The 23576-nt window shown below is 47.9% G+C and overlaps 1 protein-coding gene across 3 annotated transcripts in view; it reads right to left on the bottom strand.

Annotated features, from left to right (window-relative positions):
* LOC147031457 (echinoderm microtubule-associated protein-like 6) overlaps positions 1-23262 on the bottom strand; it is a 479813-nt gene extending 456551 nt beyond the window's left edge. For 2 of the 3 annotated variants that reach the window (XM_085863486.1, XM_085863479.1), the window contains exon 1: positions 22728-23261. In XM_085863486.1, coding sequence (XP_085719612.1) covers positions 22728-22924 — 197 coding nt within the window. In that variant the 5' untranslated portion in view covers positions 22925-23261. Of the gene's footprint in view, positions 1-22727 lie in introns of all 3 variants that reach the window. The other variant, XM_085863494.1, reaches the window with a different exon arrangement.
* Between the last annotated feature and the right edge of the window lie 314 nt (positions 23263-23576).

Raw genomic sequence — 23576 nt, forward strand, 5'->3', positions numbered from 1 at the left:
TAGGGATCAGGGGGAACATGACATGAATCTGGACAGATTATTGAGCATTGCTAGAAAATATAATCTGACTCTCAACTACGAGAAATGCATATTCTCGGCAAGGTCAATTGACCTTCTCGGCTACACGATAGCCGACGGCACAATTAAGCCTGATCCTGAACGATTGCGCCCACTTCGTGAGCTACCCCCACCTCAGGACCTGCAGACAATGCGCCGGGTGATCGGCATGTTCGCTTACTATGCAAGATGGATTTCGCAATACTCCGAGAAAATACATCCCCTAGTGCATTGCAAAAACTTTCCACCAGATGCCGCTGTTGTAACAGCTTTCCACAACCTCAAAGATGATATCAGTAATTCCGTGGTATTATCGATCGATAGCTCGGTGCCCTTCGTGGTGGAAACAGATGCTTCAGATCACGCGATAGCTGCTACGCTTAATCACCTGGGCGGCCGGTCGCGTTCTTCTCGAGAACTCTTTCTGGAAGCAGCAGAGACACTCGGCGATAGAGAAGGAAGCGTACGCCATCGTCGAAGCGCTGCGTAAATGGAGACACTATTTACTGGGAAACCACTTCACGCTCGTTACGGACCAACGATCCGTGGCATTCATGTTTGATGGGAAAATAACGGGAAAATTAAGAATGAAAAAATTATGAGATGGCGGATAGACCTAGCTTGCTATAGTTACGACATAGTCTACCGGCCTGGGAGGGAAAACCCTGCTGCAGACACCTTCTCTCGGGTCTACTGTTCGGCGACAATCAGTCGGGCTTTGCAAGACCTACATGTGTCTCTGTGCCACCCGGGGGTAACCAGAATGGCACATTTCGTGCGCAGACAGAACCTTCCCTATTCTATTGAAGATATTAAACAAATGAATGCTTCATGCCCTGTTTGTGCTGAACTAAAACCCAGATTCTATGGCGCGGCTTCTGGCAGATTGATCAAGGCCACTTCTCCCTTCGAGAGACTAAACATTGACTTCAAAGGGCCCCTGCCGACCGAGACAGACAACAGATACATATTCACTGTTGTTGATGAATATTCAAGGTTCCCTTTCGCGTTTCTGTGCTCGGATATGACCTCGGGCACTGTCGTGAAATGTCTGTCTGACCTCTTCACTATGTTTGGGAAACCTTCGTACATACATTCAGACAGAGGGCCGTGTTTCATGTCGGCCGGGCTAAAACAATTCCTATTAGAGCACGGCATAGCAACTAGTCGAACGACGGGTTACAACCCACAGGGTAATGGTCAGGTGGAACGATATAATGGAGTTATTTGGAAAGCCGTAACTCTGGCGCTGAAATCGAGAGGACTGGGCCCCGAGCGGTGGGAGGTTACCCTTCTCGACGCTCTGAATTCCATACGCTCTTTGCTCTGCACGTCCACCAATGCAACTCCTCACGAACGAATGTTTACTCACCAACGACGTTATGTTGACGGCCAATCAGTGCCCAACTGGCTAACCCATCCCGGAACAGTGTTCATGAAACGCCCGGTACGACAAAGCAAGTATGAACCCATGGTGGAAGAGGTCGAACTCATCGATACTAATCCAGAGTATGCTCATGTCAGGCTCCCGGATGGCAGGGAGACCACTGTGTCGGTTCGCCATTTGGCTCCCTCAGGTACTCCTCCCGCAGGTACACCACCATCTGGCACACCTCCCTCTGACATCCCCTCCCCAGGTGTTCCCCCCCCAGGGACTCCACCCGAGAAGGGTGACGACGGAGCTGCCGCGTTCCACCCGAGAGCGATCGGGGAGTCATCTCCGGCACGAGTCGAGGCTCACCAAGAGGATCGGAAGCCTTCCTCAAGTGAAACCGCCATCTACTCCCGGAGAGGTCGACGAATAATACCCCCTCGCCGACTCGATCTGTAAAGGGGATTATCGGCATCCTCGATGCTCATGCTCCTATATGCTCGTTACATAATATATCGATGCTCTTGTCCATGCTCCTACAACTCAAAATAATCCTCACTGCTTGGCATGTATGCTTCTGTAGTTTAGATAGTTCGCGTTGCTTGAAATGTATACGCCTGTAGCGCTGAAGTAATCATGGTGTGTTAGCTGGGCCTCTAGTTACATTTTAAAGACGGGGAGAATGTGGTGAATTGAAGGTCGTGATGCGTGATCACATGTTGCCCGGCTCGAGCACAGAAGAGATAAAGCTGAGGTTCGGCACGGTCGGGGGTGATTGTCCCAGGGGCATTGTCGTTTTATGTCGGCGGTTCACTTGGTGCTCGTTGAATGGTGAGAATTGAGAGTATATCGGACTCCGTGCTTATACTGATTTATTTTGCGGTGATTAGTTGCGCGTGTATACCTTACTGCTTATGTACTCCATGCTGCGTCTGTTTTCCCTGGTGTGCCCGTAGAAGCGGCTCCAATCAAATGGAATAAAGCCTACACTCTGAAGGTTCATCTCTCGTTTTCATTTCATGAATCATATACTTATTGGGAATTTTTCAAAAACACGCATTTACCAATAAAAACACTTGAGCTCATCCTGAAATTCAAAATGGCGCCCGAAATGCCCCTTTTCCTGTTGTTTTCTCATAACTCTGCAACTAAGTAACCCAATAAAGCACACTAAAATGTCTTTATATATGTTATGGGAGTCAAGGAATCTAGATAAATTCTTATTCGCAGATTTGAAACACGCATATCTATACCAATAAAACTACTTGAACTCGTCCCAAAATCCAAAATGGCGCCAAAGATGGTCGCAATTTCCTGTTTTTCTCATGACCCTGTGACTAAGTTACCTCAATATGCACTTTAAATCTCTAAATATATTATGTCTTGAGAAATAAGGAACTCATTCAGATACTTTGAAGTACAAAGGAAACAATAAAACCGCTGAAGTTCTTTCTGAAATTCAAATGGTGCTCAAAATGTCCGCCACTTATCAACACACTGCTGTTTTAGCCTGTTTCAAGAGGCAAAGACATTCAAAACAAGATCATGCTAGAGATTCAAACCTCAAAAGTTTCAGATGAATCTTTACCTTACGCATGCACACACCTAGTTGCATCAGTCATTGTCTTCATCGTCGGATGCTGTATCTTCAATGTTGATGTCCTCTGAAGTTGGGGTAATATCATCGTCGGCATCTATAAGAGTTGGTGCTGTATTGTTGCAATTGAGACCACTGCATTTACTGCACATTGAGGTACAAAAGAGCCCAAGTTTCTTGCAGCTACATGTCATGCTTCTGCAACCATCTGGTTTACACCCACATGCCACCATGTTCAGCAAAGTGTCGGGTGCAACAGCAATGTCTGTTTCTACTGGGGTAAGAGTCCCGTCCTGAAATCGCCAGCCCCATTCTGTTGGAGATAAGGAGTTACCCATCCATTCCTGGACGGTAAGATAGGCGCGATATGAATGTTGCTTTGCTGCAGCACTAGTTGGAGGTAGACTTTCTAGCTGAAAGGATGAACTCAGGGAACTGCGACCGATTGCCCGTTTGTATGCGATGTGACGGTAGTCATCAAGAGATTCAAAACTGCTGGCTCCATAAAGCTTAAGAATGAAGCCTTCCCCAGCTTTTTCCACCTCGTCATGGGTGCTTCCACTGTTTGTGAAGGTATCCAGCAAGTCGTAGTCCCGCTTCTTGTGCACCATATTGAAAGCTTTACGCTTGCCCTGACGATAGATCGCAGAGACCTTGTCACATCCCGTCACAGCATGAAGAAACATCAAGTGATTTCTTGTGTCCCCTATGGCATGCTGAATCTCATGAATGTTGAAGACCGTGACAGGATTACTGCGGCATAGCATGTACACATCTGTGGAAGAGGTTGCCCGAGCAACTAGCATTACCAGTAAATCTGTGTCCGTACCAACGACAGCAACTGGCACATGTTCTGACTCTGCCAGTGCTAGTGCTGTGGAGACAATCAGGGTGTCGGCGTCTGCTTCTGCCTGCTTGACACATACTCCAGCCATGAGCATTTTGTCACGTAGAATTTGTACAAGTCTCACCTTATTGTTGCCATTGGCTAAGAAAGCTGCTTGGGTTGTGGTGGTTGGCATATCATCTTCAAATATGATGTCACTAGAGGTACACTTCTGAGCTCTTCGTTTCTGCTCAGCGACCTTTGTCGAAGTTGCGCTTCCATATCCATCAAACACCACCGTTGATTGAGCTCCATAGTGTTTTAGAATGTACAGCTTGCGTGCTTCAGCATCTCTTAAGATGTATTCTAATGAGTTCCTCATACTTCAAAACATATATGTAGACATTTAAAGTGTGTTTTGGGGAAACCTGCTTGCAAAGTTATGAGAAAAACAGAAGAGGCGGCCATTTTGGACGCCATCTTGGATTGCGGAAAACGCTCAAGGAGGATTCATGAGGACTTTTAGTATGTTATTTCACACACATTCCTGGACCTATCCTGAAAAAATCAGCTTGTTACCAAAAATGTCCAGGTTAGGGCCTATTTTGACCTAATGCTCTTGGACTAGAACTTTCTGCTGCCCTTAGAAGCCTGGGCAGAGGGAAATCGCCTGGCTTGGACGGTCTGCCAGCAGAGTTCTTTGGAAAGTTTTGGGACCTGATTGGTCCCGAATTGCTTGTGGTTTTCCAGGAGAGCCAGGAGAAGTGTGAGCTCACACTGATAGACCGGGAGCCCACGGGGCTAAGCTCAACCGAAGAGGTGAACGATTGCCGTCCTCATGGAAAGATGCCAGATGATATTCTCACCTCAGAACTCTGTGTCTGCGTTGACATTCTGTGGTCAATATCCGTATCGCATAATCGGCGCTAGCTCAACCTGGCAGTGGAACGGCCCCAAGTAGGTTTCTGATATTATTAGTATAGCTTGTAACATGGTATAAACAATGACAGACGATTTCGCCGTTGGAATACCGGTGACAGACGCTAATTAGATGCCGCAAAAAATCACGCCAGCTCAACCGAACAGCGGAATGGCTAAAACCAATGCAGAATGGTAGTACCAGGTCCCCTGAGTACAAAAGGAGCACTGACAGACAACGTGGTCGCTGGGCCCCCAGGACAGACGCTCTCTAGTGGGGCGTTCCATGTCAAGTGTACACATTTTTCAGCGAAATTTTGACACATCGTCTTCGATTTCACTCTTTTTTTGTGCAAGTGTTTGTGTCCATGGTAAGGCCTAGGTCACATTTGCCACGGCGGTCGTGGGGTCTCCAAAATCTGCGGCCACTAGCAATTATACGGCGGCCGCAGTATTTCCACGGTCACACAATGTAGCAGTCACATATATTTTTATTTTTCGGGGAGCTGCACGGCGTATTTAGAAATTGTGGAGACCGAAAATATGGGGTTGCCGTACGGTCTTTGATTTGATGTCGCACGGTGACCTTAGGGCGTTCCTGCGGCGGCCATAGAATTTAAGGCAGACGCAAGGTGCCCGCAAGGTGACCGCAGGGGGACCACAGGGGGACCACAGGGGGGCCTTATGGCGAACGTGCGGCCAGACGGACGGGAATGAATGGGTTAGATTTTTTTTTTTTGGGTTGTCGAATTGCTGCGGCAAACGTAGAAATGAAAAAAGCTATAACTCCACGTTATAATTCCACGGCGACCTTTCGGCCTGTAAAATATAGCCATACGGCGTAGGGCCCCCCTGAGGCCACCTCAGAAACTCTGCGGCCACTGCACGTTTCTGTCAATTCAGAGGGCGTCCGGCCGCCGTATAGCAAATGTGGCAGGCCTAAAAATGTGTCAATTTTCAGACCTGGGGGCCAATCGGGGCCCATTTTAGCCCCCCCCCCAAAATTTGGGCGCCCCTGGTTGACCCACAATCTTCCAGTGGCCATATCACAGGTTGTAGTGGTCCGATTTGGATGATCTTGTTATCAAAATGCTCGTAAAAGCAATATCTTTCGAATCGCGTAAAGTAAAATCACTCTGAAACAGTAATTCAAAAAGTTATAGTTTGGGGCGCCCTTTGACCTTGGGCCCCCGCTCCCCATCCAAACCGATGGTCCCGATTTTTTCGTGTGAGAATACCCCTTCATATACTCCAACACCTCAGCATAAATTAAAATGGGATCTCAATGGGTTCAAGTGTGATGATGGTTTTATTGTTCGGGGTCCACATATCACTAATTCTTCATTCGACATTGGGTGGCATTTGCCGTCATCGTTCCAATGACGTCACCTGCTGGCAGGTGACTTTATGTCTGAAATTGACAATCATCATCTCTGGACTATTATATATATATATATATATATATATATATATATATATATATATATATATATATATAGTATCATTTGCGAAAAATTATTCTGCCTATTGTGTCTATTGATTTTTAAGTGTATATTTTTTGTCTAACCATCATCGAATTGAGTTATAAATGGGATAATCTCAGTTTTTGCATATTTTGCAGTAAGCATGGTGACTGAAGATCGAAAGGAGTTCCGAAAATACTGTTGCGATCCGTTCAGCTGCCATAAAACGAAACAACGAAAAGATCTTCTCAATGTGTCAAATGATATGTTGATGAAATTTTCTTCAAAGGTGAAAAAAGATGACAGACTTTGTAGTTCGTGCAGAAAAAAAAATTTTTCTTCGTTGTCACCAGAGCGTATTGAAGAATCATCTTCGACCAGTTCGAAATTATCATCAGAAGGTACTATCGAAGGCATTGCAGAATCTATTTCGACAGATGAGGACGAGGAGGTTTTTGAGCGAGAAGCAGAAGTTGACCTATTAAACCAGTCGTTATCGATGATAGGTGAATGCCCATTCGACAAACGAAAGGCGGAACGGAACCCAGGGTACGTTCCTGAAAAGCGAAGTAAAGTGGAAGATTCTGTACGAAAGAAATTAGAACTAGTTGCTGGACCAAGCACTGCGGAGAAAACACAAAATACAGCGTCAAAATGTGAGGAAAACTGCATGCCAGAGGTGATCACAAGCCTGAAAGAAAAATACGTTGTTTCGAGCCGTTCAGAGCAAATACGTATTTTGCGAGGAATATGAGGAATTCCTCGCAGGCGGAGTTGAGTGTGAGAGGGTGGACAGGGGGGTGGGGGCCCAGGGGCAAGTGGGGCGGGAATCAAGAGACAGGGGGCGGGGAGTGACGAGGCGGGGCCGGGGTAATTCCCCCCCCCGCCCCTGGCCCAATCAATTTGCTTACTCCCGCCCCAAAATGTAATTACCCCGGCCCCGCCTCGTCACTCCCCGCCCCCTGTCTCTTGATTCCCGCCCCACTTGCCCCTGGGCCCCCACCCCCCTGTCCACCCTCTCACACTCAACTCCGCCTAATTCAATTCATATGAGGAATATGAGGAAATGCGAGGAATATTTTGACAATATTTGCGAGGAATATGAGCATCAGAGGGAAGATGAGTGAATTCAGTTTCTCCCAAAGAATGACTGTGCAAGCCAAAGATTTAGAGAAAGAAAATGGTATGCTATCGTCTCCAAATCCCAAAACAGGGTAAAATATTGCCTGACGAAGTGAAATCCGCCGTAACCGAATTTTACCGAAGTGATGAAGTCAGCCAAATAATGCCGGGAAAAAAGGACTGTGTGGTGGTCAGGAATGTACATGGAAAAGACAGAATTCAAAAGCATCTGGTACTAAACAATCTCAAGGGACTGTTTCACAAATTCAAAGAGAAGAATCCTGGCTTGAAAGTTGGATTTGCGAAGTTCGCCATGCTCCGTCCCTCAGAGTGTGTCATGGCCGGTTCAGGCGGTACACACAGTGTATGTGTATGTACGATGCATCAAAATGTGAAACTCAGGATGTTTGGTTCCAAAATGCCACAGATAGCCGAACTTCCTAGCTATCATCACGTGATAGCACTCATAGTTTGTAACCCAGCACAACCGGCATGGTATTTCAGAACTTGTGAAAATTGCCCATCAATTGAAGACTTCAAAACAGAGTGACAGAGTGCTTATGAACTAGAGGATATTGATGAAATTCAGTTTAAACGGTGGACATCCACCGACATATCTGAACTGAGCTCCATGGTCCTGCCTTTGGAAGAATTCATTAATCAATTCTGTGAACGCGCGGTGAAATTAGTGAGACACGACTTCATTGCCAAGGCCCAATCTCAGTTTCTGAAAAATAAGAAAGACGAAATCGGTGAAGGAGAATTTGTCATTATTGGAGACTTCTCAGAGAACTATTCGTTTGTCGTGCAGGATGCGGCCCAAGGATTCCATTGGAACTGTTCTCAAGCGACAATTCACCCCTGGGTTTACTATTTCAAATCGGACGATGGAAAATTAAACCACGATTCGTTCACGATTATATCAGAATGCAATACTCACGACGTTGTCTCAATCCACCTCTTCCAAAGAATGCTCGTTGAACACTTGAAATCCAGCTTTGGAAATGTAAAGAAACTTTATTATTTCTCAGACGGTTGTGCTGGCCAATATAAGAATTGCAAAACCTTCATAAACTTATGTCGTCACAAATCAGAGAATGGTATTGACGCAGAATGGTATTTTTTTGCCACAAGTCATGGCAAGGGCCCTTCAGATGGCGTGGGAGGTACAGTCAAACGAGAAGCAACACGTGAGAGCCTGCGTCGACCTTACGACAGTCAAATTATTTCTCCAAAAGATCTTTTCGCCTTTGCTGAAAATGGTTTGAATGAAATTAAGTTCGGTTACGGGATCCAAGAGGCGTATGACGAGAAAGAACGAAATCTGGAAGAAAGGTTAAAAACGGCCAAAACCATAGCTGGAACTCAAAAACTTCATGCTTCCATCCCTATTTCTGAAACTGCTCTTCAGGTAAGCGAATTCAGCCTTGGCGAGGAACACCGTATCGAGTCAGCTATTTCAAAATCTACACCTACTTTTAACGGGAAACTCTCAGGTTACGTCACAGTGCACTATGATGGAAAATGGTGGCTTGCCTGCATCATGGAAGCCTTTCAGGGCATTCAAGAAGTGAAAGTGAATTTTCTTCATCCAAACCGGCCCACAAATAGTTTATTTTTTCCTGACATTGAAGATCACTGCATTTTAGACATTTCTGATATACTTGTTTCCGTAGAACCAAAAACTGCTACAGGTAGAGCCTACACAATCAGTAAAAAAGAAACACAGCTGTCAAATAAAACATTGGTTGGCAAAAAAATCTTGACTCCCAACTGAAACCCTGTCACAGACGGATTCCGTTCATTCAACCACCCTCACCAGCTCACACACACTCGAGGGACATGGACTGGACAGGGTGTGCTTGCCCCCGCCTACTCATCCTCCGCACCTGCCCCATTCCCCCCCCGCCCCTGGCCCAATCAATTTGCTTACTCCCGCCCCAAAATGTAATTACCCCGGCCCCGCCTCGTCACTCCCCGCCCCCTGTCTCTTGATTCCCGCCCCACTTGCCCCTGGGCCCCCACCCCCCTGTCCACCCTCTCACACTCAACTCCGCCTAATTCAACCCAGCCCCTGCCCCATTTCCCCTTGTCTCCCGCTTTCAATTTGCTTACTTCCGCCAAAAAATTTGCTTACCTTGCCCCCCGCCTCTTCACTCCCTGCCCCCATCTCTTCATCCCTTGCCCCCGCCTCTTCACTCCTCGCCCCCATCTCAACGAAAAGTGTTTATTCTGCTTCAGAGTTGAAGTTTGACTATTTCCACTATGTGCGATGCACTCTTACAGGTACCATGTTTCTTTCAGTCCAGGTCACAGTACCGAGAAAAACGTGACGCGACCGCGAGGAGGAGCACAAAATTGGTCCTTCAGTATTAATATATAGATAATATGCAAGGAAAAACTCTTACTCGTACTAGTATCGCTTCCAGTTCCTGCATGTGCGTGTGGAAAATTTACGTACAATATACTGATATAGTGTATTGCAAATCTTGTGTTCAAATATTGTGCTATGTATTGTGGCGTATTGTGTGTCCAGCACCCGAGTCCCCGAACAATAAAACCATCATCACACTTGAATCCATTGAGATCCCATTTTCATTTATGCTGAGGTGTTGGAGTATATGAAGGGGTATTCTCACACAAAATAATCGGGACCATCGGTTTGGCTGGGGAGCAGGGGCCCAAGGTCAAAGGGCGCCCCAAACTATAACTTTTTGAATTACTGTTTCGGAGTGATTTTGCTTTACGCGATTCGAAAGATCTCGCTTTTACGAGCATTTTGATAACAAGATCATCCAAATCGGACCACTACAACCTGTGATATGGCCACTGGAAGATTGTGGGTCAACAGGGGGCACCCAAATTTGGGCGGGGGGACCTAAAATGGGCCCCAATTGGCCCCCAGGTCTGAAAATTGACACAATGTTTTACCATGGATACAAACACTTGCACAAAAAAAAGAGTGAAATCTAAGACTATGTGTCAATATTTCGCTGAAAAATGTGTACACTTGACATGGAACGCCCCACGAGGGAGCGTCTGTCCTGGGGGCCCAGCGACCAAGTTGTCTGTCAGTGCTCCTTTTGTACTCAGGGGACGAGGTACTACCATTCTGCATTGGTTTTAACCGTTCCGCTGTTGGGTTGAGCTAGCGCAACCAAAGGGTCCCGAATTAGGGAGCGTCTGTCCTGGGGGGCCCAGCGACAAAGTTGTCTGACAGTGCTCCTTTTGTACTCAGGGGACCCCTTACTAGCATTATGCGTTGCTTTTAGCCGTTCCGCTGTTGGGTTGAGCTAGCGCAACCAAAGGGTCCCAAATTAGGGAGCGTCTGTCCTGGGGGCCCAGCGACCAAGTTGTCTGTCAGTGCTCCTTTTGTACTCAGGGGACGAGGTACTACCATTCTGCATTGGTTTTAACCGTTCCGCTGTTGGGTTGAGCTAGCGCAATCAAAGGGTTCCAAATTAGGGAGCGTCTGTCCTGGTGGGCCCAGCGACAAAGTTGTCTGACAGTGCTCCTTTTGTATTCAGGGGTCCCCTTACTAGCATTATGCGTTGCTTTTAGCCGTTCCACTGTTGGGTTGAGCTAGCGCAACCAAAGGGTCCCAAATTAGGGAGCGTCTGTCCTGGGGGGCCCAGCGAGCAAGTTGTCTGTCAGTGCTCATTTTGTACTCAGGGGACCCCTTACTAGCATTATGCGTTGCTTTTAGCCGTTCCACTGTTGGGTTGAGCTAGCGCAACCAAAGGGTCCCAAATTAGGGAGCGTCTGTCCTGGGGGGCCCAGCCACCAAGTTGTCTGTCAGTGCTCCTTTTGTACTCAGGGGACGAGGTACTACCATTCTGCATTGGTTTTAACCGTTCCGCTGTTGGGTTGAGCTAGCGCAACCAAAGGGTCCCGAATTAGGGAGCATCTGTCCTGGGGGGCCCAGCGACAAAGTTGTCTGACAGTGCTCCTTTTGTACTCAGGGGACCCCTTACTAGCATTATGCGTTGCTTTTAGCCGTTCCGCTGTTGGGTTGAGCTAGCGCAACCAAAGGGTCCCAAATTAGGGAGCGTCTGTCCTGGGAGGCCCAGCGACCAAGTCGTCTGTCAGTGCTCCTTTTGTACTCAGGGGACGAGGTACTACCATTCTGCATTAGTTTTAACCGTTCCGCTGTTGGGTTGAGCTAGCGCAACCAAAGGGTCCCGAATTAGGGAGCGTCTGTCCTGGGGGGCCCAGCGACAAAGTTGTCTGACAGTGCTCCTTTTGTACTCAGGGGACCCCTTACTAGCATTATGCGTTGGTTTTAGCCGTTCCGCTGTTGGGTTGAGCTAGTGTGATTTTTGCAGCATCTAATTAGCGTCTATCACCGGTATTCCAGCGGCGAAATCGTCTGTCATTGTTTATACCGTGTTACATGCTATACGAATAATATCAGAAACCTACTTGGGGCCATTCCGCTGCCAGGTTGAGCTCATGCTGATTATGCGATGCGGATATTGACCACAAAATGTCAACCCAGCAGCAGTGTCCCGGCAGACGCAGAGTTCTGAGGTGTGAATATCATCTGGCATCTTACCAGGAGGCCGGCAATTGTTCCCCTCTTCGGTTGAGCTAAGCCCCGTGGGCTCCCGGTATATGAGCTACAGGAGAACTGCGCTGACTCCACTTCCCAAAAAAGGCAATTCATTGCTCATCTCGTAGTTGAGACCAGTGTTCTTGTTGTGTACGAACTATAAAATGATTTCAAAGGCTTTGGCCTTACACCTCTGACCCTTTCTAAAAGACATTATACACATGGACCAAACGAATTGTGTTCTCGGTCGCAATATTCAGGATATCTCTGTTGTGCGGGATATAATTGATATCTGTGAGATTAACCATGAAAGTTGTGGCCTGATCTTCCTCAATCAGGAAAAAGCATTTGATTGTGTATCTCATGCATATCTTTTTGAAGTTCCAAAAAGCTTTGGTTTTGGCCCTCTTTTTTCCTGTATACAGTTATGTTACTCAAATGTGTCTACCTTTCTAAAGAGTAATAACGAACTCGTACCCCCCCCCCCTTTTTGTGTTGGGAGAGGGATAAGGCAGGGCTGCCCTCTTTCAGGAATTTTGTATGACATATCCCTTGAACCCCTCTTAAATACCCTTAATAAATCTTGTCTGGCATTACTATTGGAGACTTGACCCACCCTTTAAAAAACATCGCTTTTTTTTTCTTTTTTCTTGTTTTTTTGTTGTATACCTTGTCTTGGCTCGTATGAGAGCTAACACACAACTCAGCAAGGGGGCATGAGACAAGAGGGGTGGGGAACAGACATTAGGTGAACTGTGGAAGGGAGAGGGATGGGGGATGGGACGGGGAACATGGCGAAGAGAAGATGGACATTACAGAGACTTTCAGGAAGGAAAGCAGGGGAATTGAAGGAAGTGGGCTTGGGTGGATTATCGGGGGTAGAAAAGATCGAGGATTTGGATGGGGGAAGATAAGAGGTGGTGGTGAACAGCTGTTTTGAAAGCCTGGAGGGAAGAATGGGAAAGAATAGTGAGGAAGTTTATTCCAAAGGCGGGAAAAAAGAGGAATGAAAGAGTGAAGATGAGCAGTGATTCGTGATTTTGGTAGTTTTACCAGAAGGGGGTTGTTGGCGGACCTTGAGTGTCCTGTGGAAATGTTGTGGGGACAAATCGCAGAGAGAGCAGGGGGGGCAAGGCTGGAGAGGAGTAAGTTGAAGATAGAAAGACCACCGACCAACCTGCGGTGATTGAGTGAGAGGCCCAAAGACTCAGCTTCATTGCGGGAGATGCCGATGATCCTAAATGCCCTGGTTTCGACAGCGTGAAGCCGAGAAAGGTGGGAGGCAGGAGCACCAGCCCAGAGGGGAGAGCAGTACTCCATCAGGCTACGGACAAAAGCTTTGGAAGTCAGGAGCTCAAGAGGGCCGAGGAAGGACTTAGCACGACGGAGGATTCCCAGTCGGCGACTGGCTTTTGAGGCAAGGTTGGAAATGTGACTTTCCCAGGAAAGGTCATGGCAGATAGTGAGACCCAGAAGCTTGAAGGAAAAGACTTCTTCCAGAGGATTGTTGAGAAAGTGGATGGGGGGGGGGGTTTCTAAATGGTCCTTTCGAAGAGACATAGTGAGAGTGTGAGATTTGTCTGGATTGAAAGACATGTTCCACGTGTTTGACCAGTTTGTGATTTTATGCAGATCTGCAGTGAGCGAAGAAGCTGCTGCTTGCCGGTCTGAGGGATGACGGATGGTACGGCAGAGGGTGGAGTCGTTGGCAAAGAGAAATAGAGGATTTTCCAGAGAGTCCGAGAGATCATTGATGAAAACCAGAAAAAGAACAGGGCCCGGAACGCTACCTTGAGGAACTCCAGCCTGGACAGGAAGAGGGGATGAAAGAACTCCATTTAGGGCCACACGTTGACTGCGACAGGAGAGGAAGTCTGCGAGCCATGAGTGGAGATGGCCTCGAATACCATGGGAAGAGAGTTTGGTGAGTAGGGCAGGGTGCCAGACTGTGTCAAAAGCACGTGATATGTCCAGGGATACGGCTCGGATTTCCTGTCTGGCATTGAGGACCTCCATACATTGATGGGAGAGCAGAAGCAGCATATCCAGGGTAGAGTGACCTGGTCTGAAACCAAATTGATGATTGGAAATCAAGCCATTGGAGAAGAGGAAGAATTTCATGTCTGAAGCGATGATGGATTCCATAACCTTGCTGATGATTGGGAGAAGGCTGATTGGTCTGTAGTTACAGGGATCTGTTTTTGCGCCTTTTTTGTGCAGGGCAGTGATGTTAGCAGATTTCCAAGCAGATGGCAGATGACCTTGGGCAAATGAGAGGGTGAATAGAACAGAGAGAGGGTGAGCAAGAGCAGAAGAGCAGGCTTTGAGGACACGTGGGCTGATGCCGTCTGGACCGGTTGCAGAATCTGAGTTGAGGTTTGAAAGCAAGCTCTCCACCTTGTCAGGAGAAAAGGATACAGAGTCCAGGGACAGTTGGGTGCGACTGGGTAAGGTGGGTAGAGAAAGTGATGGGTTTAGGACACAAGATTTAGCTGCAAACACCGAGTTTCGAGATTCAGCTTTATCACGTGCGGTATCAGCAGTGCAGCCATTTGAGGTAAGGGAGGGGATGGAGGGGGAACATACACCAGAAACAGATTTGATTAAACGCCACCAGGACTTTGAGGAGGGAGAGAGGTTTGAGAGTTCAGACTTGAGATGAGAAAGATGTTTTCTGGCTCTCCTGAGGGTAGATACACACTTGTTCCGAGCTTTATGGAAGGAACTGAGATTACCCTCAGTTGGGTTTGCTTTCCATGAGGCAAAGGCAAGTTTCCACTTATGCGGATGACATCTGCATCTGCGTCAATCACTCAGAAGATGTTGCTAAGATGATGAGTGCCTTAACTCCTTTCAGTCGAGCATCATTTGCCAAAATCAATTGGACGAAAACAGACACACTGTAGCTTCAACCATCTAACTATCCCCTACCCCCTCTACTCCCTCTGCCCCTTTCTCGTCCTACCATTCTTCCCTGGAGAAGAGATAGGATTAAGTTTCTGTGGGTGTTTCTTGGTCCGGTAATTTTGTGAAGCACAACTGGGAAGGCTTGTTGCAACATATGGAATTACTTTTATTGAAATGCAAGAGCTTCCTATGCTAACTGCTCTCACAAGGCAGGGTCAGGTCAGGTATGGGAGCATGTGCCAGAACAGCTCGTCGCTGCGTCCACTTTCCGCCGGTACTCCAGGGGTCTCCGTCTGGCCATCCCCCAGGCAGATGCCAGGCCCATCCCCATCTCCTTGAGATGATGGTCAACCTGTTGCAACCATGAGGCACGTGGTCGACCCACTGGCCTCCTCCACTCATGAGACTCCCTCGCTGAGAGAATCTGGTGAGCAGGATCAGAGTCAGGAAAACGAGCCACATGTCCATACAGCCGCAACTGACGCTCACGGACTATGCAGGTAACAAATCTCATCCGAGTCTCTCTCAGCAACCGCTCGTTGGACACAAAATCCGACCAGCGATAGCCAAGGATTCTCCGAAGAGACCTGGTACCAAAGGAATTAAGTCTCCGTCTCAGATCCTTGGTCAGAGTCCAAGTCTCGCACCCATAGAGCAAGACTGGAAGTACCAAGGACCTGAAGACTCGGACTTTCGTCCTCCCGCACAGGTACCGGCAGCGCCACACCCCATGATCCAGTGAATCCATGACTCCCCAGGCCTGACCCAGACGTCTATTGACCTCTGACTCGCAGCCAGCAGAGACATGAATATCACTGCCAAGGTAAGTGAATCTCTCCACGACCTCAACATCCTCACCACAAACAGACACAGACAGGATAGCAGCATCCAAGATGTCACCGAAAGCCTGGATCTTAGTTTTGACCCAAGAAACCCGTAATCCCAGTGGCTCCGACTCCTCATTCAGCACCTCGAGGGCCCCCAAGAGGATGTCTAAAGTCTCCGCAAAGATGACTGCATCATCTGCAAAGTCAAGGTCCGAGATCTTGACATTCCCAAATGACGCACCGCAACTTGATCTCTCCGACATCCTCCCTAGAATCCAGTCCATACAAGTGCTGAAAAGTGTGGGGGCAAGTACACATCCCTGACGAACTCCAGTAACAACTGGAAATAAGTCAGAGATGGTACCACCACACTTCACAGCACTCTCAGTACCAGAGTAGAGTTCAGACATCAGATCGATCAGTTTTGGTGGCACCCCACGAAGACCAAGAATCCTCCAGAGGACATCCCGATTCACTGAATCGAACGCTTTGCAGAGATCAACATAGGCTGCAAGCAGCCCCTGCCGAAACTCTCGTCTGCGTTCGGTGAGGACACGAAGTGCAAGGATACGGTCAATCGTTGACCTCTTTGGTGTAAAGCCTGACTGCTCTGGACGCTGGTGCTCAAGCAGATGGTGGCGAACCCTTTCGAGAATTATCCGAGCAAAGTTGTTGTTGGTAGTTGTTGCAGTCTTGGCGATCACCCTTCCCTTTCCAGAGAGGGACAACAAGGCCCCTCTTCCAGTCAGTTGGGATGATGCCTGTGTTCCAGGCAGAGCACAAAACTGCATGCAACGACACGAGTGCAGCATTTCCACCAGCCTTGAGAAGTTCAGCATGGATGCCACAGATCCCTGGAGCTTTGCCCCGTTTCAACTGGTTCACCGCAGCCCGTGTTTCCACAAGCCTAGGTGGACCACAGTTGATTCGAGGGTCAGCAACAGGGATTGTAACACCCTTGACGTCCAACTCGACAGTTGGGGTATCAGCCTGGTACAACCGCTCAAAGTAACCGGCCCAGCGGGCCTTCACTTCAGACTCCTCTGTCAAGAGCCTACCACTCTCTGCTCGAACTGCAGTGCTCCGAGGGATGGGCTTGGATGAATGTAATGCGCGAATTCCCCTGTAAGCGGGACGAGAATCACCTGTCCACAGGTGATGCTCTACCCCCTCACAGATTCCTCGCACATAGGCCTCCTTGTCCACCCTCAGTGCACATACAGTTTTACGCCTCAGCTCCCTGAACAGCTCAGCTCTGCCATTCAGCCTGGCCCTGTGACTCTGGTCAATGGTATCCAGTGTCCCTTGAGAGACAAAATTCTTCTTTGCCCTGCGGTGAGCTCCAAGGGATCCACCGGCAACATCAAGGACGGTGGTCTTGAAGGCGCTCCACAACTCTTCAGGACCCCCCAAAGCACACAGACCCCCCAAGTGTCCACTCAGCCTGTTCGCAAACTCCTCAGCTACTCTCTCATCCCTGAGCTTGGCAACATCCAGCCTCGGCTGGGATGGTACCATTCTCCAGGATTTAAGGTGCAGCTTTAGAGTTGCTACAACAAGCCTGTAGTCAGTATTGAGGAACTGAGCACTCCGGTAGACCCTGCAGTTCTGGATCATCCTCCAACGACCGTCAATGAGGACATGGTCAATCTCCTTTGCCACACCGCCAGCGTTGGAATACCAAGTCCAGCGATGAGCTTGTGGGCGCTGAAACCATGAACCAGCCACCCTAAGTCCATGACTTCTTGCAAAGTCAAGGAACTTAGTGCCATTCTGGTTCATAGTTCCTGACCCATGGGGACCAACACACACCTCATAACCATCCCTATCAGTTCCAGTCGATGCATTGAAATCCCCCAAGACTAGAAGTGTATCTCGTCTGGGGCACTGATCAACCACAGACTCGAGTGTGGCGTAGAATGCATCCTTCACGGTGAGATCACTCGCCTCAGTCGGAGCATAAACAGAGACCAGGGAAATGACACCTAAGGAGTGACGAATCCTTAATCTCATAATACGCTTGTTAACCGGTGTTACCTCAATTATCATTGGGGTCAGCTTATTGGACACAGCTACAGCAACTCCTTGGGTATGGTAACCATCAGAGCGACCAGACCAATAGTAGGTGTAACCACCCACCATTATCTCGCCGCAATCCGGTCTCCGAACCTCAGAGAGAGCTGCAATCCCGATGTCCAAACGCTTGAGCTCAGATGATAACAGAGACAGGTGATCATCCTCTCTTAGGGATAGGACATTCCAGGCACCCACCCGAAGGGACCGCCTCAGGTTAACCCAAGGAGACCGCCGTCTGGTGGACGACACCTCAGCACCACTCCGACACACTCTCCCGCAATCTGACCCAGGGATGTTACCCCGTGGTTTCCCTCCTATCAAAGATTGGGGGTCCCGAAGGCTTTGCCCCAATCCCGTCATCCGGTGAGCTTCCCTGCGAAGGGAAGCTGCACAGGAGGTACTCCCACGGAGTGGGTTTTCAGATTTTTTTGCGTTTTTGCGTTTTGCGGAATGAAGGGTTTTACGGTGGCCGGAGTGCAAATCCTGCCACCAACCTCCTAATAAGAAGTGACCCAACTGCAGGAGGATGTCCGCAGACACAGTTGGGCACTAGATATGGATGGCCGTTGGCTCACAAGGAGCTCCTCCGCCCTTTGAGGTCCTAGGGTCCTAGTCATCAACAGTTGAGTCACCTCCACCTTAAGCTACAAGGAGCTTGCACAACAACCACCTACAGTCATAATGGATGAGATTCAAAAGTGTGTCACTTGCTTCTTCTGGTCAGGAAAGCACTGGCTGTGACCAGAGATCTTGAACCTACCAACGATGGAAGGTGGCCAAGGGTTTGTAAATGCCAAGTGCCGCAGCATGGCTTTCCGGATACGAACAGCATGGTGCTTCTTGTACGAGCCTTGTTTGGCATGGAGACAGCTCACTGGTTGCATCCCATGTCAAACTGGGAAATTGGATCTTGCTCAGGATCTGTTATTAAAGGACTCGACCAAGATAGACTTATCACTGCTACCTTCCTTTCACCAAAGCCTTCTGAATGTGTGGCAAGCCTTGACCTATCTCTGTGACCCCTCGACCTCTGTTCGATTCATGCTCTTTAATGAACCATTATTCCACAACTCTTTCTTTGAAGGCTTTGAGAATGAAAATCGTTTCATTCTAGTTTACAAATGCCTCAATAACCAGTGTGCCACTTGAGAAATGCTACCAATGATAGTTGGTTCCATGTTGCTGCTCTTGCTTTGACAGTTGGCATTAGATCATGTCGCAGAGTAGACGGCCTCTTAAAATCACTGCCTCGCATCTACCGAGCCTTACAGGCTTGCACAAACAACCCTCCTGTACCCACCTCCGACTCTTCCTCACCTTTCCTTAACTCTTGTCTATCTGGCTCTCCTGATTTAGAACCAATTCGTTTTGGCCACTCTCTTTCCTTATTTTTCCTTCCCTGTACCATGTACCCCTCCCTTTATCAAAATTGGGGTTGGTACTATGAACAGCTTGTGCCAAAATGTGTTGGTGATCTCCAATGAAGAAGTACACATTGGATACTACCTACAAATTGCCCGATTCACCGCTTCTCGCCAGTGATAAGTAAGCAATGTCCCTTTTGTGGACCAATTGAAAGCTTGCTTCGCGCGTATCGACGCCGTTCCCATCTGACCCCTCTATATGCATGCCTAAAAACATCTTTCCTTTGGATTTGGTTTCCCTACCTTCATATTTGGCCCTACTGGGCCCTCAAATTCTTCAATAACAATTTAATTCACTTCTTCCTTTCGCAAGCCAAGTTGACCAAGTGCAAGATGAGAAAGTCAAGATTACAAAATGATTTCTGTAGTGCAGGCGCCTCGGCAATGTTTAAAGCTCTTTGTGTTTCCAGAATGGAACTGGAGTTTGTTTGTTGTTCCCAGTTACAACTTTTTGAGAAATGGTGGTGTATAAAAAATGCCTGTTGTAAGATATCCGAGTCAGCTAATATTCACTTTCTAGCTGACTCCGATATACCCTCTTGTTTGTTTACATACATTTTTGTTTGCTCGTCATGAAAAACTGTGTGCAACTGTTGTGCTTACTACCTGTGACACCTTTTTATATTTTGGTAATAAAAGTCTCTGTCTCGTTGTCCTTCTCTGTATGCTGAGAGTTGCAGTAATTACATAATTTGTGACTTATACAATGCTGATTGTAACTGTGTGTGTGTGTGAGTGTGTGTGTGTGTGTGTGTGTGTGTGTGTGTGTGTGTGTGTGTGTGTGTGTGTGTGTGTGTGTGTGTGTGTGTGTGTGTGTGTGTGTGTGTGTGTGTGTGTGTGTGTGTGCATCGATTGATTTCAATTGATATCGTTCAAAACCTTTTTGAAACATGGTGTTATAGGTTTAAATGGAGCTTGCTGGGTTTCAAGTTTGAATGTTAATTAGGAGTTAATTGAGGTTTGTTAACTGGAATGTTGAGAATATTTCTGGGGTAATTGTTTGCTATTACTTGTCGAACTTGTATTTCTGTACGACGGGTCTAGTTGCACAGGAAAGGGCTACCCCCCCTGACTGTGTAAATGTAGTGTTTGCCAATTGAGGACTGAAAACTGCTGGGTTTGTTCGTTCCTGCGATCGCTCGCAACAAACTAGTTGTTGAGACTTTTTGAGCTGGTGGATATCCCCAGAGCTCGTGACAACATGGATGGGTTGAGATGATTATGGATTTTCTGGAAGCATTAGAGAGGGAAAGAAAAAGATCGTAAGAGTTCTGAGCATGATGGGTGGAGGGGGGAAGTGAGTACAACAATAAATCCATGCGAAAGCATCCTGCTTGCCGACACAACAGTCCCTAATGTTTAATTTTTATTAATTTTTGGGAGCAGGATGGTTTGGCTTACATCCAGCTGAAAGTCGCATTATAAAACCTCCAAACCCGAAACGAAGTCTAATGCGAGGGCAGAGAAGATTCATCCAGGGAGAAATCATGCAATGTTAATGACAAGGTAATTTACACGGAATCACCACATGTGTAATTGCAAGCAACGGAGTTTCAGAGCGGGTTTTCAAAAGGCGTCATTGGCACATCATTTATAGGACGATTCAGCCGTTCTGACATATTGCCGAATAGATTTGTCAGCAGTACGATGGTATCCTATCAGGGAGAATTGGTAGTCTATCCAGCAGGGTCGATATACTGGACAAGGACATCTCGGAGGAAAGAAATGGATTTGAAAATCATTGGGATGTAACCTTGCCAGTGAATCCGTCTCTACTCACAACCAGACTGGCCTCACAATTGACCTTCAAACCTTTTTAAATAATGTTAAAACACACACACACACACACACACACACACACACACACACACACACACACACACACACACAGTGGTTGCACTGGGGAAGAGTAGATGGTTTGGGATTAATAAACACAGGATCCCATTTCTCCAGTGATCCACAAACTAGAAAAGACAATGATTGGCTTTGTCATGCTTGGATAAAACTTGACCTCCTATTGTGCATCATTTTAGACATTTCAACAATATTTTCTAATCAACAGTATCTCTATTTATTCAGTACCAGGCCAGGGGTATCTGGCATTACCTGGTGCTGTTTTAATCCTCTTGTTATTTTGAAGAAATCAAATCTCATTTTTTTTCTAGTTTTTTTGTTATTGTTGTTGGGGACCTAAAACACTTCCCTACACCCACTAAGGAACGGGGTCAGGGATTATTTGATAATACTTTTCACATGGCTACGAAGGGTTCGGTATTATAGAACGATTAAAAAATAATAATAATAAAAACATTCGTTTTGCCAAAAACGCTCCCCAGCACTGACTGAGGCACATCTGGAAGTTTGACGAAGATCCGTTTGGCCATCTCCGAGAAAAATGGCAAAACACACACACACACACACACACACACACACACACACACACACACACACACACACACACACACACACACACACGCCTTTCTTGTGCGAGTGTAGATTACATGCATCAATCACTGTCCGCTGCAAATAAAGAAGTATTGTCCACCAATCCAGCCTGCTGCTTAAAGGCTACCAAGGTGGGGGGAAGATGCCTCCACCCGTACGTGCACGTCCACCTCGGTCTTTTTATTATATATTCAATCAATTGGAGGTATCAGCAAGACTGAGGAGGTGAGACGAGGGGTCTCGGGGTCTGTGTGTCGGGGTCTGTCTGTCTGTCTGTCTGTCTGTCTGTCTGTCTGTCTGTCTGTCTGTCTCTCTCTCTCTCTCTCTCTCTCTCTCTCTCGTGCAGCCTTATGGCTGCTGGTTGCATCATTGGTTTGGGGCACGGCTATGCCGCTGATGCAGTGCCCCAAATACCGATACACTGGTACTCATTTTGCCGATCTCGGAAGGACTGCAGGCTGAGTCAACCCCACCTGGTATTAATTGAGCAGCCAACCAGGCTTGAACTCAGGAGCCAAAGGTCCCGAGTCAGCCACCCTAACCGCGAAGCCGACACCAGGCTTAGACGAGGGCTTGGGTAGCGTAGATCCTTTCCTCGATAATGGACGGGACGCGGTAAGAAGTACAATCCACAAGGTTAACAAGAGGCCATTAACAGATGCCCAAGGCTTAGTGCGACGCTCAGAGGCTGATCCCGTTTAATATGACAACACGGATTGTCAATGAATGGACGTCGTCGTCGTCAGGTGTTGAAGTTCGTCGTCTCGTGGAAGTTTAGGAACCTTCACGATTGACCGGCACACGCAGGAAGAGGGTGGGTGGTGGAAGTGTGGCCGATATGGTCACCATGACCTTTCAGTTGACCGTCAACCCGTTTAACGACAATGCAAACGTCGTGCGACGCGTGGTGGCTCATCATGCAATATACCCTCGACAACATAAGGATCACAGATGTTTGCAAATGTGTGCACACCTGGTGAACCGATCCGGTGGATTACCGACGGTTTGAGAAAACTTTGAAATTAAATAAAAAAATACAATAAACTTCATGATTTACAAACGGTTCCTCTTGATGGATTGAGAATGAAAGCCATATCCATATCGGACCATCCGGGTAGACACATTAAAAGAGAATTCCCACCTGATGATATCATCCGTGTGTCCCAGGAAGAATTTCTGTCTGTGTTCTCGTGCGTTGTACACCACTCCGACCCCGGCCACGAAGTACACCATCTCCCTGCCCGCCGTGTAGTGCAGGTTGTTGCGACACTGATGTCCTCTGTAGCCGTAGACCCACTCGAGGCGCAGCTGCGCGGCCGGAGCCGACCGTCCTGACATGTCCGTTACACCTGTGACCCGGTTCACGCCTGTGTTTGACCGTCTCGCTCGGCAGCACCGTCCTATGGCAGCAGCGATCCGCACACCATGCCCTGCAGGTTGTGGAGGCTCCTCGATCTGTCTTTATAGTTATCCTGTTCGTTCCGTTCAATATGTATGTTTTTATATTATATTATATATTTATATTTATATACCCAACCCGCCTCCCAAACCCTGCTTTCTTCTACCGGAAGCTCCAACCTTCGTTGAGCGAGCCACTCCATCCACAGGGTCTCGAAAAGGGCGGAGATATCTCAAGGCCGTGGAAATAAACGCGGTTCCATCGCAAGGCCTTGATGAGAGAACCTTGGTGCGAGGGGTGGAGCCTCCTGATAATGGCACCGCCCATCAAGAGGAAGCAACCGGTGATTGGTGCACGCGGCGCAGGGCGGGGCGATATTAAATACGCCCCACATGTTCAACCTCCCGTGATGGAGGGAGGGGCGTGCCTCATGCCTCGTCCTCGTCGGTGAGGAAGCCGCACGCGCCTCGTCAGGGCCAGGACCAGGACCAGGGTCAGCGACGCTCGAGCTGGGGGAGCCGCGGGGGAGCGCGCGAAGGACGACGCGAAGCAGCACGAGCCTATCGTCTTTGTTGACCTCAGTTCAATGGC

The sequence above is a fragment of the Eptatretus burgeri genome, chromosome 2, assembly GCF_056783735.1.
Source record: "Eptatretus burgeri isolate ZD-2024b chromosome 2, Ebu_testis_v1, whole genome shotgun sequence".
NCBI lineage: Eukaryota > Metazoa > Chordata > Myxini > Myxiniformes > Myxinidae > Eptatretus > Eptatretus burgeri.